The sequence below is a fragment of the Pseudomyrmex gracilis genome, unplaced genomic scaffold (assembly GCF_002006095.1).
Source record: "Pseudomyrmex gracilis isolate BER0280 unplaced genomic scaffold, ASM200609v1 scaffold_2, whole genome shotgun sequence".
NCBI classification, from domain to species: domain Eukaryota; kingdom Metazoa; phylum Arthropoda; class Insecta; order Hymenoptera; family Formicidae; genus Pseudomyrmex; species Pseudomyrmex gracilis.
The window spans coordinates 492,256-510,499 of record NW_018020586.1 but is presented as its reverse complement, the minus strand read 5'-3'; the positions used below and the strand labels follow the sequence as shown (position 1 = coordinate 510,499).

Genomic DNA, 18,244 nt, shown 5'->3' with positions numbered 1-18,244 from the left:
ATAAAACGAGAGCCAAAAGGCGCACGATTCACTCAAAGGAGGTCTGTCTGATCATCTGGGGGAGACGTGTGGTGTGCGGGACTCGCGGTGGATCTTTTGTGCGCGACACACTCACGGACGGGACACACGTTCGGACGTTGTCATTTGAAAAACGGAAGCCATCTTGTGGCCGAGCCTCCCATATTATACGAGGAATAATAGTTGCAACGACTATTTGTTCCGATAAATTGCTCCGTGTTATTTCCAATACGTCTAGACTATGCATGAACCATTTTATCACATGTTCACATAGCCATGGCTGCGACAAGAAAGTTGCAAGGTGAGGAAGAAGCGTTTCCAGCGTGTTTACATTCAGAAATTCGCAACTCTTTCTCCTCCTCTCTTTCTCTCTTTCTCGTCGTCCTGGTCGTTTCCGAGTCGCCGCGTTCCTCGTGCTTTTTTGTTCGCCGAATTCTCGGTCGGCGATTTTTCGCGCGCGCGAAATCCGCGTGTGTGTGTGTTTGCCGCGAAATGCGTTGCATGTGCGGTTCGCGTGCGGTTTACGCGTTTGTGTGTGCACAACCGCGCGGGACACACGCAATATTGAAGAGCGTTCCAGCGTCCGTTTTTTCCTCGACGCGATGGCCGGAATCGCCGCGACTCGGACTCTCCGCACGCGTGCGATTTTGTATTGTTTTTTTTTTTTTTTTGTTTTTTTTTTTTACTTTATCTCTGATATCGCGTAACCGCGCGAAGTTTGTTATCTGCAAGTCAATCAGCTGTTCTTTTATATTGGCATAACCTGTAAAAATGTTAAATGTTGCAACCTGATTGTTAAATCCGTTGCAACACCATGGTCTTTAAAAGATGCTTGTGTGTGTGTGTGATACTTTGTATTTGCACAGATTGTTGATATAAGGTATCTGTGATCCAGATAGAAGCATCTCTTTGCTCCTTAATCTAATCAACGGGATGGAATAGAATATCATGTGTTTAGGTTTTACATAGAGATAATTTGCGCAACAGGTTCTGTTCGCTTTGTTTCTTTTGAAATCCGGCTTGCAAAGAATGTATTTTATTCGTTTTTATTCTTCTCCCTTTTAACTTCTCGCTCGTCTTCCCTGATATTTCTTGCAATATATCTGGTATAACTTGATCATTCCTTAAATAAAATGTATATTTGAATTTTTTGCACACAGGAAATAAACAAATTAAAGAAATTTCTATTGTTAATTTTACAGGTGAAATAGATAGGTGCCTTAAAAAAGTAACGGAAGGTGTGGAAACTTTTGAAGATATCTGGCAAAAAGTTCACAATGCCACAAACAGCAATCAAAAAGAGAAGTATGAGGCTGATCTCAAAAAGGAAATCAAGAAACTTCAAAGGTTACGCGATCAAATTAAGAGTTGGATCGCATCGGGTGAAATAAAAGACAAGAGTACACTGCTCGATTATCGAAAGTTAATCGAAACTGTGAGTGTAATATATATATATATATACGCGCGTGTTATATCGTAGCTGTGTGTGTTTGTATTGCCACACACATTTCTCCGCATAAATTTATACAATTTTCAATTTGTTTGTAGCAAATGGAAAGATTTAAAGTAGTGGAAAGAGAGACAAAAACAAAGGCTTATTCTAAAGAAGGTTTAGGAGCAGCTCAGAAATTAGATCCAGCTCAGAAGGAGAAAGATGAGGTGACCAATTGGCTGGCCAATTCTATAGACGCTCTTAATCTGCAGGTACCAGTCGTAGTCGCAACGTATCTTGGATTTTTCTCGATAAAAAAAAAAAAAAACAAACAAATCAACAATTTATTAGCTGTAACCGCTATTACTTTTGACGTAGATGGATACATTTGAATCGGAAATAGAATCGTTACAGGCAGGAAAGAAGAAAAGAATAGACAAAGATAAGCAAGATAGGGTGGATGAACTGAAGACGAAACTCGACAAACACCGTTATCACATCCGTAAATTGGAGACATTATTACGTATGCTTGACAATATGTCTGTCGAAGTTAACACAGTTAGTGTTTTCCTCAAATCAATCACAGTAATAATCAAAATGCGATCGCGCAGCAAATTGCCGGATACGCTTTTTTTCACACGTTTTTTTTTTTTCTCGCTAACATTGCCAACAGATTAAAAGGATAAAAGACGATGTCGAGTATTACATTGAATCTTCGCAAGATCCCGATTTCGAAGAGAACGAGTACATCTACGACGATATTATCGGCCTCGATGAAGTCGAGTTGTCCGGTGTTGGTATCCCATCGTCAGCAACGACGGACAGCAACAACAGCAACGAAACCGGTGGTACACCGACGTCAACTAACTCTTGTACCTCGCCTATACCATCGCCATCGTTGAGCTCTACTATGCATAATCATTCGAGTGATAGTTCTACGGATAACGACAAGAAAACGAAGGTGCGCGTACTCTTATCTCGTTTAAACTCTGGACGAAATTTATTTAATATTTTCGTTTATTTTGGTTTCTCGAGAAAGACTTTTTATGCATGCACGGAGATCGAAATTTAATACACGGCGTTTCGTTTTAATTTTAGCCGGTGAAACCAACAGCAGTCAGGCCGCTATTGAATACGCAAGCGAGCATTCCAACCACGGGAAGCACTGCCACCATAAAGTCGAACATGTTGTCGAGCAGCACTCCAAGCAAAACCATTCCCATGACGCCTAGCCACAGCTCGCCTAGTTCCACAAGCAATCACATTGCCACGACTAACGCAGGCAATTTTGCCACCGTAGCTGCCTCGCATAGCAATTCGCAAGCCATCCATTCTACCTCTAATAAAACATCCAGTAAGAACAAATTTCTTTTTGTTCGAATAATCAATACGTAACGTGTACTTATTTGCGTGGCCGATGACAATTCTCGCAAATACGGTTTGTTTTGATCGCGCGATTAAGTCTCGTCTTTGATGTATGTTTTTTTTTAGCCCATAACAGCGAAAATAACATTTTATCGTCATCATCCACGTCCATCGTTACGTCGAACATGCCGCAAACGGTCACGCAGCAGCACAACAGCAATCCGGTCTCGACGCAGACAACGCACGTGCTACACAGTCAACAAAGCCAGAATCACAATAGCGAAACGGAAATGACCACACCGATACCGCCGTCGTCGTCCCCGCAGTCGTCGGTCAGCAGTAGATCCTCGCCGATGCCCGCAAACTCCTGCTCGCCAGCACCGTCCACTGCCAATGGTCTCATCTCTAAGCTTCCCGATGGAAACATGTCCTCTCTAAAATCCATTGCCCAACAAGTAATTGTCCGAGCAGGTCTGGAGATACCACCCTCCGAGCCGAACAGAACCATCTTTGACAGTGCCAAGACTAGTAACAACAACAACACCAACGCTACGTCGGAAGCACACATTCCTCCGTTACTTGGAGTCGCGCCTCTCGGACCTGTGCCGCTGCAGAAGGAGCATCAGATGCAGTTCCAAATGATGGAAGCCGCCTACTATCATATGCCACATCCGTCTGACTCGGAAAGACTACGTTCGTATTTGCCGAGGAACACGTGCACGACGCCACCTTATTATCAGCAAGTAAATACACTCTCTGAATTGATCTTCTCATTAGCTTCGGTGAATATTTTTTTTACGAAGAAATTGCTCCACTGACGGAAACACACAAATTTTCATTTAGGTTCAGCTTCCTCACTCAGATACTGTGGAGTTCTTCCAACGTCTTTCTACGGAAACTTTATTCTTCATATTTTATTATATGGAAGGATCTAAGGGACAGTATTTGGCAGCGAAAGCTCTGAAAAAACAGAGCTGGAGGTTTCATACCAAGTACATGATGTGGTTCCAGAGACACGAGGAACCAAAAGTTATTAACGAGGAATACGAACAGGTTAGTTCCGTCTTCATTCCGCTTACCTTCCTGCTACGATCGGGAGAAAGTTCGCGCATCTTGAAAATAAATAAACAACGATAAGAGTCTTATTTGGTCTTTATTCTTGCGTTTCAGGGAACGTACATCTATTTTGACTACGAAAAGTGGGGTCAGAGGAAAAAGGAAGGATTTACTTTCGAGTATAAGTACTTAGAGGACAGAGACCTGAACTAAGACAGTTCTGTCGCGCTTGTTAAGTCTTCGAAATGCGCCGTTTCTGTACCGGTATTGTGTTTATCTGACATCTCACAGATGATCTTTTTCGGTCAAGTCGGTAAACAATTATAAAAAAATAAAAACAAAAAGCTCTAGTTTAAAAAAAAAAAAACCAAAAAAACAAAAAAAGAACAAATTTGTGAATAGAAGATAAAAATGAAGGCATTTCATTACATTTTCGATGTTGCGACATTTAAAAATTCTTTTTAAGGCTCCTTGTCTTCCGCTGCGGTCATATTGAATTGTAATATCAGAAACGAGAAATCGTGTGAATATTATATAACTTTTTGCGTTACAAATCAATTCGAAATTTTTTATTTTCTCACATCCCATCGATAATATATCAAAATGTGAACAGCACTAGCCACTGCACAAGAACGTGAGTCTTGTGCGATGGTTCCTGAACTAAAACTATGAAGTTTTACGTTCGCTTGTATTACCGAACGCGTAGGACGGTATGAGAGAGAAAAAGAGAGCGAGAAAGAGAGAGAGAGAGAGAGAGAGAAAAAGAAAAAGAGAGAAAAAGGACGTGTAAGTTCTGTATGTGCAATGTAAGAAAATTACATTCGTGCAATTTCTTGTTTCTGACATTGTAATGCAATAGCGTAGGACCAAGAGTCTTAATGCTTTTTTTTTTCGTAGAAAAACAAAAAACCCACGAGGTAGATTTTACGAAAAAAAGAAAAAAAACAAACAGCAAGACAAACGAGAGGAAACTTTTTTGAGAAAAATAAAATCATAAAAATATTGTAAATGGGGATACAACAACAAAAACAACAACAACAACAACACAACAAAAGGAAAAAGCAGAGATCGGAATGAAACTTAGAGAGAAAAAGCATCATAGTAATACAGAACGATACAGTGTGATAATAGGTGAGAAAGAGAGGGAGAGGGTGATGTACTTGCTGGCGACTGAATTTGTAATACCAGTACAAACAAGCGTGCGGCCCGTCTGCCGTTTGGCGGTAAGGTGGAGGGCCCTCATGCTATGGTATGACTTAATGTTAGATTATAAGTAGCCTTTTTGTATAAAGTGTATTGAGGTATAAAACCCTTAAATTGAATTAATGTGTACAGAATGTGTAGAAATAGTGAATAATAATATTATGGAATATATTTTATTTCTCATTTGAATGAAACCTAAGTTGTTTCGATTCTTGTCACATATTACTAGCACATCATCTCAACCTACGTTTTGGGAAAAAANANTTNANAAAAAAAAAAAAAAAAAAAAAAAAAAAGACATTCCATCCATCGTGATTAGAATCCGCTCTCGAACAAAAGGCAAAGAAAAAAAAAAGAAAAGAAATAGGTTACTTATATGCGTTCTAACGATTAATTAAGAGGCCGGGGCTCGTCGTCGAGAGGTCTAAAACAATGTACCGCGTATCGTTAAACAATAGCATACACCACATAGGACTATACTACTTTTCATGCTGCAATTGCTCCGCTGCAATTTTTTTTAGAGATTCGATAATTAATTTTACGATTTCAAGTTTACGCCCGTCGATAATCGACGTTCATCATTGTTGATCGCGCATACACGTATGCATTATTGTTTTATCGAGAATTATGAGATACAACAGAAGGCAGTTTACACACACAAAAAAAACCAAATCAGCGCGTGCGAATTTATTTATTACCGTTGATCACCGATCATGTCGGATCATTTTTCTGAGTGATGTTGTAGCATGGCATTTACACAATACTCCGAAGAAAAAATCTCAATTACCGCTGATGTAAGAAAAAAAAAAAATAACTTTAGTGAGATATATGAACGTCATTTGTTTGTAGTAATATGTTGAGAGAAAATGGAGAGAAGAGATATTATATATTTATTAATATATTACAGCCACAATAAAAACTGTATATCTTATTGTCTATTTTTTTTATCAGTTGTTTTGTTTTTGTTTTGTTTTTGAAGCAAAATTTTACAACACTTTCAATCGAATTTTACAATCGACACTCGTTCTTTTATTTTGAGATCAATAATCGTTTGTGCCGCGAGAGTAATATCTTTCTCCCGATATGAGAATAAATAATTTCGCACACACGCGCGCACACACACACACACACACACACACATCGAAAATCGAAGAGACTCTCTAAACTGGACGCGCTATCGCAAAAAGAACCTTCGACAACGAGATTAGATATGTATGACATCCCTCCCTAGTAATACTAATTAAGTTTGAGATTCTCATACAAAAAATTTGTTTAGCGCGGGATTTAGAGAAGAAAAAGATTTAATTGTCGATAAAAAAAGCGTAGCGTATACACCATGTATATTTCTAAGCAGATCACATCTCTTGTTGCAGAGAGATGTTGCGGAGATCGATATTATTTGCATGAGACACACACGCATTTCTCGCGTTTTACTTTAGGTTGTTTTTTATGGGGGATTTTTTTTTTTTTTTTAGAAGAGTCACACGTATGTGTAAAGACAGAACAGAATGCGATATATATGTAAGATATATCGTGACGAACTATTTACGAGGTGTGTACAGCGTTATGATAATGAGAACTTCTCAGTGTCTCGGCATGTTCGGGATGAGAAAAAATTTTTTATTCCGACCGCATAAATCTCACCGATTAATGCTTTTCTCACCTTGTGTTCCTTAACAGCTTGCATTTTGAATAATCGAGTTAGATGCGTGATTGATGATCACTCAATAACTAAAAAAAAATCAGTTTTGCAAGCATTTTTAATTAGCGTTTCTCGCAACGACAATAGCGACAGGGCACCGAAAAAAAAGCAAAAAAAAAAAAAAAAAAAAAAAAATAATGAACACAAATAAATAATACAAAATCGTTAATGCAAGATTTATATCTAATTAAGTTTTGTGATACGCGACTNTCGCAACGACAATAGCGACAGGGCACCGAAAAAAAAAAAAAAAAAAAAAAAAAAAAAAAAAAAATATATACACATATACATAATACGAATTCTCCAATGCACGATTTATATCTAATTAAGTTTTGTGATACGCGACTCTATTATACGCCGCTAAGCATTAACCACAAAATAAGGATCTGTTGCCACTTTATACGATTAAATAATCTCTTTAGCGATTAGACGATGCATCGTAGTTGTAAATTTGAGAGAAGCTCACGTTTCCGCGTGCGTTTCCTTGTATCGTATTTTGTACTACAAAGACTTGTACAACGCCGGTTGCTGATTTTCTATAGAGAGAAAGAGAGAGAGAGAAAGAGAGAGAAAGAGAGAGAGAGAGAGAACGAGAGAAAGAGAGTTTTGTGATGAAGACAAATGAATCAATTATCGATTTTACAGTAGCGTATAAAAGCTGTACATACATAACGATCCTTATAACTCATGTTACATAACATTCTTCTGTAGCAGCAAAACGTGCTTTCCTTTGTTGCATTTCTCTCAATAAGCAAGAACAATTCTGCTTTTTTGTGATAACACTCGAGGTAGTAGAAAGCGTGGAAAAACAAAAAAAAACAAAAAAAAAAAAAAAGAAGAAAGAATGGAAAAAGGGGAAAGACCTCCGTTTGATATAATAACAAGTTTTTGTCTTCGATGCTTCGTTAATTTTTCCTCCCCCCAAAGGCGTCCATCACACACTGATAAAGAAAAATTGTGATTTTACTCTTAATAATATATTTTATTGTGATTATTTGAGTGATATTTAAATACCAATACTGCTCTGTGCAAAAGACTATGAGTCTGTTAAAAATACAGTACTAATTTCTTCAGTACAACGTTTGCCTTATTGCTGAGCCTTAATTATTTCAATATCTTTACAGGAAGAACCTTACCACCTTTGTATAAACAAATTTCCGAATTACGTCCAAGGTTTTACGACGGCAAAAGATGACTTTATTACAATATAAATTATTAAAGTTACAATCAATATATCGGCGACGTACCTCATTGACTAACGTCACTTTCTCTTGGTTTTGCCTTTTATTCGTTTTCTTACACCAAGAGACTGTTCTGTGTCGTCGTCGTCGATGTCGCCGCCACCGCCGCCGCGTTTTCGCTTACCCGACTTTTTGTTCTCCTCGATGGTTTTCATCTCCTAAAAACAGATAAAAATGTTTCACGTCGTCGCATACGTGTCAATCGTCAAATGTTTCAAACACTCGTTTCTTACCATTTTGACTATTCGATGTGCCTCACTCACTCTCTCCTGCAGCAACATCACCTCCTCCTCTTCCGTGGGATATAACGGCAGTTGTTTGGATATCAACTGTTCTATGCGTTGATATAGTTCCACGTCGTATTGCGTGACGAAGGTGATGGAACGACCCGATCGACCTGCACGCGCAGTTCGACCTACTCTGTGTATATAATCCTTGCTGTGTGTAGGAATGTCGAAATTGATGACAATGTCCACGTGTGGAATATCGAGACCTCTGCAAAATAAAATACACAAAAATACACAATTAAACATTTTGCACACATTTGCGCGCGCGCGCAACTCTTTGCATATCTGCGATGTTTCGCAGACGGACCTGCTAGCGACGTCCGTCGAGATCAAAATGGATCTGTTCTTGGCTTTGAATTTCGTGAGCGCGGCTATTCTCTTGTTCTGCGACATCTGTCCGTGCAACGGGACCGCCGTGAATCCCAGATTTCGCAATAAGAGAGCGGTTCTCAATGTGTTGTTGCAGGTTCCGCAGAATATCATGAAGCTGTTGCCGGCCAGTTCATTCAAGATGTGCACCAGGTACACGTCCTGCCAGAGTTATTACACAAATTTATTTTCTGGTGACATGTACCGCGACAAACGCGACAGTGTAAAATTGTACCTTGAATTTAACTGGGACAAATATGTAATATTGCTGCAGTTTTTCCACAGTTTGATACTTGGTGGAAACTTCAACGCGCACAGGATTTTTCAAGCACGCGCGTTGCAACTTTTGCACCTTCTTGGTCATGGTAGCGGAAAACAGCAACGTTCTTCTCTCGCGCGGTATCACTCTGAGAACTTTATCAACCTCAACCTCGAAATCCATGTTCAAAATGCGATCCGCCTCGTCCATGACCTGGTTAAAGAAAATCAAACACGTTAGAATCGAGAGAATTACAAACAAAATTGTCAAACTTGCACGTCATATATCGTCACCAGAAATTTTAACTGTCGCAAATTGAAGCCTTTGGTGTTCTCCAAATGATCAACTAATCTGCCGGGTGTAGCAATGATGATATGAGGCTTCTTTTCTAGCATCAGTGCCTGTGAGTGCATGTCCATCCCACCAACCAAGACCACGCATTTCACTCCCATATCGGAACCTGAAATAAAACCTTGTGATATGCAAGCACTTTTAGCAGACTACAAGATGATTCTTACCTAGAGCTTCAAATTGCTCTGAAATTTGAAACGCCAATTCTCTTGTAGGGGTCAATACAAGCGCAAAGTATCTCTGTGGATTCTCCAATAATGCTTGCAGTATAGGCAACGCAAAAGCTGCAGTTTTTCCCGATCCAGTTTCTGCCAATCCTATCACATCTTTGCCTGTTGATTATAAAAGTAGATATTAATATTCTTTTCTCTAAAAATTTTAATCACAAAAACAACAAAAACTCACCTTGAAGTGTCAAGGGAATAGCTTCTTGTTGAATTTTGGTAGGTGTGATCCATTTTAAATCAACACACACTTTGCAAAGTATGTCAACAAGTCCCTGAATAATATCATTTATTACATATAAATTATTTATTATTAAACAACCTCAAAATTTCACGTCCAAGAAAAACAATTTATCACATCATTTACTTGAGAAATCATTTACGAAATCACACAGATTTTGCTCAATTATAAATTTGCGTGGTTTAATTTTTACGAGCACGTGCAGGTTCGTATTCGCGATGTGTGAGCGCTTATAGGTGAGGAGGTTATAAGATTGAAAAATGTTAACAAAATTTTATACACCGTTCGTTACATATACCGCGTGGATACTTACCAAGTCTTGCCAAGTGATTTTCTTGTCCTCCATAATTCTCAGTTGCTTGCTTTTGCAAATATAAAAATAAATTGCGTAAATCAACTACTCAAGAACACTCTCCGCATATTCACGAGTAGATTCACATCGCGGTGTTTCGCTTACCCCTTACAGGGGTACGTTCCAAAATCCTACTTTGGTTACTTAAAATGCTATATTTTGCGTCACGTGTACTATAGTTTTCGGTTACCGAGGTAAGATTTTGGAACGTACTCCAGAAACGTGAACACACACGCTGTATTCGATCAACCAATCACAAACTGCGTTATCGGAGCCAATCCCGGAAAACGTTATCGTGCGATCGAAGCGGCCGCAATGAAAACCGAACTTAAAAATCGTCGCGAGAGATTCGCCCGCCACCAGTCGGTCTCTCGGTGCGACAATAAAAAAAAATCCTCCAATAGGTGGGGATGGAGCACGCGGGCGATATGCTGAGTGTGTGTATATTTACGCGAGAGATGCGATCGCGTCGTCAGTTGGTTGAGTTTTCGCGGTCCTGAACGTTGAGCGGCGAACTCGACGTTCGCGGGATCACATCATTCGCGGGTTCGTCATTTCGCGGAGTGTCTTTCTTTCGCGACTGGCTCGTCCCGGGTTGAATTCGCAACCGCGGGGCCGACGTTCTCGCAAATTGGCGTATCGTCGGCTGCGCGATCTCGCCGTCTCTCGTGTGTGTATCACAACAACAAAACTCGCGCGAGCTAACCTCCTTCTCTGTATCTCGCGGTCTGTCACGGACGGAGACACGACGGTGCTCGCGACGAAAGGTGGCATCACTGAGGAAACGTGTTGGAGGTGCTCGGATGGTGCTCAATTGATATGACGCCATTTTACTAACCTTTCCGTCGCGCATCGCAGCCAGTTAGTCGGAGGCGCCGAAACGCCAAGCGCTACGTGTCGCAGACCAAGCAGCCGATCGCATTGTCGCTCAGGCGACGCCCGACGTCGCTCCGCAACTCAACGAAGATAAGTAAGTTCCCGCGGCGAAAAGACCCCGGCGCGCGAGATCGACGTTCTCGTTCCGTAAGCGCGAAACGCGTTTTCGTCCCTTGACGATCGCACAGACGAAACGAGACTTCGATAAACTACGCCTTTGTCGACCGCGCGTCGTTTCCCCGTCTCTCCGGGAGACGGTCGAGGAAGCTTCGTTTCGCGAATAAAGATCGAGACCGTCGCGATTTTCGTGCCACAGGATTCGGTCCGTGTGTTGCGCGTTACACCGGCGATTATATATAGACGCAACGCGGGTCGGGACTTGTCTCCTCTCTAATCTCGGGGGGGCTCTCTTCGCTTTTTAAGCTTTTTGCTCAATTGTGGCGATCGTCGTGACGCGTCGCGAGGTCGTCGAGTTTTTTCGCGCGAGTAACAGGTGACTACTGCCGAGTCTCTTGAGTCACAATTTTTGTAACCTGCGAAGTTTCGCGAACGGCGAAGCAATCGAAACAAAAGGAATACGGCAAAGACCAACCGAACTTTTGGTGGCATCACGTGCGCGCGCTCTACGACGTAATCAAATCATTGCATTGGCGACGATCTCTCGACGTTCGCGAGATTGGGATTCTATTAATACAGTTTACACCGGTGTATATTCGCAAAAACGCCATTGCTCATATCTGCGTTCAAGAGAGAGTGCTTTCATTCATGGACAACTTCACTCGACAAGGTTTGTTCCGAAGTCCCGTCGGAATTGTCTCAACGAATAAAATCGACGACACGTTTCTTCGCTCTTGCTAATCGGAGTTCAAAAAAATGTGCGTAATTCACACAATTGGTTTGTGCGCGCGCGTCACGTAAATTAAACATTTCTCTCGCGTTGAGCTAGAGTAAAATTTTTAATTTCCCCCCTCACGCATGTGACGTAAGTGTACCAATGTGCAATTTGCGTGTTTTCCAGGTGAATCTCTATATAAGTGCGCACTATTATGGAAGATGAGGATGGTGAGAGCAAAGATTTAGATATGTGGAACATCTTAGACGAGCAACAGCTCAAAGATCCCACATTGAGCAGTCCATTGACGAAACATTCCATTGACGACATATACACGGATGTGATTGAGGATAATCAATTGCTGCACTACAATTCGGTCAGAGGAAGGGATTCACCGGCCAAGAACACGGTCACGAGCAGTCCCAAGTTCCCGTTCAAGGGTTTCAAGAAGCGCATATTGGCCCAGACCCGCGAGATTCATCCCGCTCGGTTGAAAACCAGCGCGCAACAACAGGAGCAACAACAGACGCATCCCAATGCAAAGGGCAAGGACAAGAAGACGGAGGGGAAGCGAGAGCGTAAGATAGCGGAGTACGCTCAGTATCTTGGTTTGCAACCATCAACGAAATACAAATGCTCCAAGTGCGGTACGGTTTGCGGCTCAAATTCGAGACCGAACTCGTGCTCTTGCAATTTCAGCATGGCCCCCATGCCCAGCACGTCCGAGTCGGGTGGCACCTCCGTGCCACCGCACGTGGCCAGCAACTTCAAGATCACGCGAAAGGTATATCTGTGCTCGGCGTGCGGCACGTACTTCGAGAATTGGAATCTCTTTCTCCACATGAGGGACATACACAAGCGCCACATATGTCTATTCTGTCTGGGTATGTTCGGCCAGGCGGAGAGACTGTCCTATCATTTGCTGAAGAAACACAGCGTACCGGAGATGACGTTCGACTCGGTCGAGGATTTTTACAAAACTTTCAAAGGCTCGTGCTATCTGGTCTGTTGCACCTGCGAGAAGGACTTTTCGGAAACTGATGATTTTTACAATCATTATTGTCCGCCGATCAAGCAGGACGTGGCCGATACCGGCTCGTCGGTGTGCACCATATGCCGACAGACCGGCACTCATGCGGCCACTTGCAATCTCGCGGCAGCGGCAGCGGCAGCGGCGGCGGCGGCAGCGACGGCGGCGGCGTCGGCGTCGTCGGACACGGACAAGGAATTGAGCGGCACCGCGACGCCGCTGTCAATCGCGGACACGACGCGCGCGGACAGCGAATCGCCGGCGACCGTACCTTTACCGGAGAAAACCGCGCGTCTCGGTGGCAAAGGTTTGCCGAGAAAAGAAATGAAATACAGAGACAAGCACAGAGCTGACGGTGCGCAGAATCTTCGTCAGCAAAAACAAAACACACTTGGGAGAAAGCTCAGCAACTCGAAAGCAACCCGATGCAACGAGAGTCAGCTCGTTACCGACGTTCAAAAAGAAGTCGCCAACAATCTACCCAGAGACACGATCACCGAGACGATAATGGAAGTGTCCAGGTACAAGGTCGACTCGTCCGACGAGAACGACGAAAATGACGAACAGGCGATGAACAAGGATGTGTTGTGCGGAAGTTACGACAAGGGATCGGTGGAAAAGTCGCCGATGCAGAACTGCCAGCTCGATCGCAACGAACCTTACGACAGCGTGACCCAAACCATCATGGAGGTGTCGCGAGCGATACACACGACGGACGAGGCGGAGAAGAGAGACGAGAATCCGGCGTACACGAACGTGCGTGGGTCGAACGTCGAGAAGACGATCGTCGGAGATGACGAGGAGACGTGCGACAAAAGCGACATCGATCCGATTTGCTCAACCAGCTCGAAAGCGCCCAGTCCGGAACGATCGGAGGCCGAGGAGGTCGCGACAGTGGACGCAAAATCGAACACCACGTGCGAACCTGGAACTGAATCCGGATTTCGATCGTACGACAGCCCGCAGGACGCGCAAAGTCAAAGTCCAGTTCCCCGATCGTTGTTCAGCCCGCAACACGAGTCTCATGTCTCGGATTCGCAATCCAAAGAGAAGGAGACTTACGAGAGCGTCGATAAGGAAGAAGAGGATGAGGAAGAGGACGAGGAAGAGGAGGAGGAGGAGGAGAAAGAGAAAGAGAAAGAGAAAGAAAAAGAAAAAGAAAAAGAGAAAGAGAAAGAGAAACCTATTACGTCGAGCACAGTCGAATCTCAAGCCTCGGTCTCGTTCAACGCCACCGCTCCTTCGGACAGGAGTTTGGTCATCAAGATCTGCAGCAGGAACTCGCAGTTCACCGTCGCGACGGCCGTCCCGAGCAAGGAATCCGAAGAGAACAACAACGCCGAGGGATCTACATCGAAGGAAATGTCGAACGATTCGGAAAAGGTGAGAGACATCATGAGCGATCAGGCGATCGAGCTGGACGACAGCGATTCCGACAGCGACAAACTCGCGGTGGTCGATAGCAATCCCGAGGAGAGCGAAGAGGCGGAAGAGGAGAATGAGAAAGATAAATACGATGCAAAAAACGAGGAGGAGGTGAATCAGGAAGAGACGGACGGAATCGTGATTGGCGCGAGCAACGACGGGACGTTCAGCATCGCGGAAACAGTCGCTCCGAGCGACAACGTCGGCGAAACAATCGGTAACAACGTGGAAGAAAGAACGGATTTGATCGCGAACGACCAACCGAGCGGCCAGCCGATCGGCGACAACAACAGTGGCATCGCGTTGGCCGGCGAGGACGCACCGTATATCGATCTGAACATCGAAGGCACTCTGGACAGCATGGAACTGGAGGACCTTCTGAAGCGCTGCATAGAAACCGCCAGTCCCTTCTGCGTTTATTGCAATCACGCGCGACACATAGCCGTGAACGGCAAGCAACTAAGTCTGCACATGCTGGCGGAGCACAAATTCCAACCGCAGCATCCCGCGATAATAATACACGCGGAACAGTTCACCGCGCGCGTGAAGAGATCGCTCGACGAGCTCGAAGATCATTACTTCAATCTGGGCACGTACAACACCACGAACGGAACGTACAACGTGCCCGCCGTACTGATATACGAGTGTTTCCACTGCAGATTTCACACCGCGGTGCACAAGGAACTCTATCTGCATAATCGTAAGATGCATCAGAAGCCGATACTGATCTGCATAATGTGCAAGTCGACGTTCTACAGTTACAGCGAGCTTTTGTGCCATTTGTGTCCGGGCGTTTACTCGTCGGAAACGGTCACGTTGCGTTACCGGTGCTGCTTCTGCACGGTTGCGACTCTCCCGTCGGCGTTCCGGCTTATGGTTCATCTGCGCAAGCGTCACCACATCTGCGACGTTTGTCTCGAGGCGACCGGCAATCAGCAGCGTCTCTCGAATCACGTTTGGAAGCACAAGCTCAATCACATGTGCCACAGATGCGACATTACTTATCGCAACAAACCGGACATCACGAAGCATCTGTTCTGGAAACACGGAACCGAGAGCGTGCTTTGTCGGAAGTGCTTGCAGAAGAAGTGGCCGCACATTTATCACTTTTGCATACCGCCCACGGCTTTCGTCTGCGACGAGTGTAGCGTAAGTTTCAGTCGCGCGGTCGCGCTCAAGGTTCACAAGAGACTTCACTCCGGCGATCTGCCGTACGGCTGCGACGAGTGCAACGAGCGTTTCATATCGCGAAAGCTCTTGGCCAAGCATCAGGAAGCTCACAAGGAGGAGAAGATTCACGTTGACGTGGTCAACGTTTCGACGGACAAGGAGGAAGTGGACAAAGGTAACGCGTTGTTGACGGTTACCGACAGCGCAGCGGCGACCGCGGGAATCGTCGAGACTGCCAAACCCGAGGCTGTGAAAAGGGTGGTCGACGTTTACGACTTGCCGCCGCTCAATTTGTCGTCCGAGAGCGACACGGACACCGAGGACGGGAAGACGACCGCGGACAAACCGACGGAGAATGAAAAAAGCGGCGAGGAAAAGAAGACGACCGCGGAGACGAGCAAAACCGTCGAGGAGATCGGCGTAAATGACGACGACGCCGCCGGCACGATCAACGAGGACATGGCCGACGAGATGGAACGAAACGAGGAGGAGAAGAAGAAAGAGGCGCGCATTATGGACGGTATATGGGACAATTTTAAGACGTACGCCGCCAGCTTGGACGTCGAGGAGTCGGCCAAGAACGTCGCGCTGAAGGAGAGCGTGCCGGAAACCGACGCCGCGTATCTGAGGAGCATCATTCTGATAGATCACGACTATTGCGTGGTCTATTCGGACCCGGAGAAAGCCGGAGAAGACGGAGCGACCGCCGCCAAGGACAACGACGCGAAAGACGAACAGCGGAATAACGCCAAGTCCTCTGCGAGGACCCCGTCACCCACCGCCAGCCCCAACCGCAATGCGGACAGCGGTTCTTCGAGCGACAGCGACTCGAGCGCTTGCAGCAGTTCCAATTGCAGCTGCAGCAGCTCGTCCGGCAGCAGCTCGTCCGACAGCAGCTCCGATTCGGACAGTTCCACCGAGAGCTCGTCGAAGAAGCGATCCGGCGATCAGAAGGAACGGAAGAAGGAGAAGGAAACTTCGCGGGAGAACAAGTCGCAGTCAGTCGAGCCGGAGACCAAACCGACGACGGAAGTCACGACGGAACACAGTGCCGAGAAGCTTCTTGAAGTGACGAGCGAGCCTCCGGCGCCACCGCCGAAACCGTTGCTGCGGGAATCCGATCTGGAGACCGAGGAAACCGAGACGGACGAGGACTTTTACGACGAGAATCCGAAGTTGCACGCCGATCAAATTCTGACGGAGAAGCGCAATCAGTTGTTGGCGTCCGTCGCGCCCGCGTTGACGTCCACGGCGTTAACGCTCGCGTCGCAACAGCCACTTACGCCGCTGAACAACGGAATTGTGAACACGGAATCGATAGCGACGAGCGTTGAGGATCAGCGACCAGCGCAGCAGCAGCAGCAGTCGTCGCAGAAGAGAAAGATAAAGACGAAGAAACGACGGAAAGGCGAAAGGGTCGGCAATAGCAAACGTAACGCGACAAGCGCGGCGACTCCGGAGTCGATCAAGCTGAACATTCCCAAGACGTTTTATCAGAAGAATCCAGGATTCGCTACGTCGACACCGATGCATCCCGGCAGCAGGTCATCGACGCCGAACTTGCTGTCTACCTGCAATGATCTGTACGGCGGCGGTGTGACCACCACAATGGACATGATGCATCATCAGCAGCAACAGGTGTCGTCGGCCGCTAATATCGCCAGTATGAATCAGAACAGCGCCACGCCTGAACAAATCGAGAACAAAAGAGTCTCGAAGAGAAAACGCGTGCCGAAGCGTTTCTACGGTGATTCGAGCGACGACGAGCCGCACGAGAAGCAGCAGTCGTTCGGCAGGTGGCGCAAAAACGACGCCGTTGTAACCACCATCCCGGCTTTCGCGCCACTACCTACTGCCGCAACGCCCGCGGCGAATAATCCGAATAAACCGGTGGCACCGCCGAAAATCACCTTCAGCGCCAAGTCCGTCGCACCGCCTCCGTCGTACGGCAACAGATTGTTTCCCCCGGAACAGGCGACGAGCATCCAGCAGGCGCCTCTACCGGAGACGCTGCCGGTCGCCGCGTCCGCCACCGAATCCGACGATCCGGGCGAGAGCAGCAGCGACAGCAGCGAATCCGAGGCGGAGACGGAACAGGCGCCCACTAGGACCTCCGGCATCAAGACCTCGACCGTCGTTCAAGACGGCGCGGCGACCACCGGCGAACGGAACAGTAATGTCACCAAGTATTGTTACTGTCGGTGCCCGTACGACGAGATGTCCGAGATGATAGCGTGCGACGGGGCGAACTGCCGCATCGAGTGGTTTCACTTCGAGTGCGTTGGCATAATGGTGCCGCCCAGGGGCAAGTGGTACTGTCCGGACTGTCGGAAGAAACACGGTATCGTTCAGAACAACGACGATTACTGCGATTGATAGTTTGACGTAGTGCGACGAGTTTTGTTTCCCCGATGCGACACGACGACATTCTGTTACCAAACCGATCAGATAATAATCGTTGCTTTTTTTTGGGCATGATGAATCTAGAATCTTTTTTCTTTCTTTTTTCTTTCTTTTTCACAAGTGAGAAGAATATATAAAAAAAAAAAAAAAAAGCAAACAAAAACAATGCTACACTGTTCCATGTTAATATTTTTCTTAAGTCGATATATAGAAGAGAGAGAGAGAGAGAGAGAGATATGGAGCGAATGTGTGCGTTGCGAGTGTGTTGCGTTTGTACATATAACTGTTGTAAATACGTCCTAGAGTTTGTAAGGAGAAAATGAAGATGTGGTTTTTCTTGTGTACATTTCTTTGTACTTCTTTTAAACGAGACGGCGCGCCATGTAATATATATATAAAAAAAAAAAA

At 45.2% G+C, this 18,244-nt stretch overlaps 3 protein-coding genes across 4 annotated transcripts; 2 read left to right on the top strand and 1 right to left on the bottom strand.

The window, feature by feature from the left end:
• The first annotated feature begins 294 nt into the window (after positions 1 to 294).
• On the top strand, positions 295 to 5,257 carry LOC109853885 (CCR4-NOT transcription complex subunit 3). Of its 2 annotated transcripts, none has more exons than XM_020426434.1 (9): positions 295 to 319; positions 1,221 to 1,453; positions 1,567 to 1,722; positions 1,829 to 2,008; positions 2,124 to 2,411; positions 2,549 to 2,804; positions 2,942 to 3,558; positions 3,659 to 3,868; positions 3,986 to 5,257. In XM_020426434.1, exons 1-9 carry the CDS (start codon positions 295 to 297, stop codon positions 4,082 to 4,084), a joined length of 2,064 nt encoding a protein of 687 aa, XP_020282023.1. In that variant the 3' UTR covers positions 4,085 to 5,257. The 2 variants fall into 2 exon arrangements, with proteins under 2 accessions (XP_020282023.1, XP_020282032.1); XM_020426443.1 differs by lacking the exon at positions 295 to 319 and adding an exon at positions 1,031 to 1,124 and having other exon boundaries at positions 3,986 to 4,084.
• A 2,482-nt stretch (positions 5,258 to 7,739) lies between these two features.
• Positions 7,740 to 11,020, bottom strand: LOC109853344 (probable ATP-dependent RNA helicase DDX47). The gene is made up of 9 exons (XM_020425348.1): positions 10,939 to 11,020; positions 10,062 to 10,110; positions 9,689 to 9,782; positions 9,451 to 9,615; positions 9,226 to 9,392; positions 8,909 to 9,145; positions 8,612 to 8,835; positions 8,251 to 8,512; positions 7,740 to 8,175 (listed from the first exon to the last, which is right to left on the bottom strand). Exons 2-9 carry the CDS (start codon positions 10,092 to 10,094, stop codon positions 8,038 to 8,040), a joined length of 1,320 nt encoding a protein of 439 aa, XP_020280937.1. The 5' UTR covers positions 10,095 to 10,110; positions 10,939 to 11,020; the 3' UTR covers positions 7,740 to 8,037.
• Positions 10,977 to 17,997, top strand: LOC109853241. Its single transcript, XM_020425137.1, has 3 exons — positions 10,977 to 11,070; positions 11,995 to 12,976; positions 13,034 to 17,997. Exons 2-3 carry the CDS (start codon positions 12,023 to 12,025, stop codon positions 17,807 to 17,809), a joined length of 5,730 nt encoding a protein of 1,909 aa, XP_020280726.1. The 5' UTR covers positions 10,977 to 11,070; positions 11,995 to 12,022; the 3' UTR covers positions 17,810 to 17,997.
• The last annotated feature ends 247 nt before the right edge of the window (positions 17,998 to 18,244 follow it).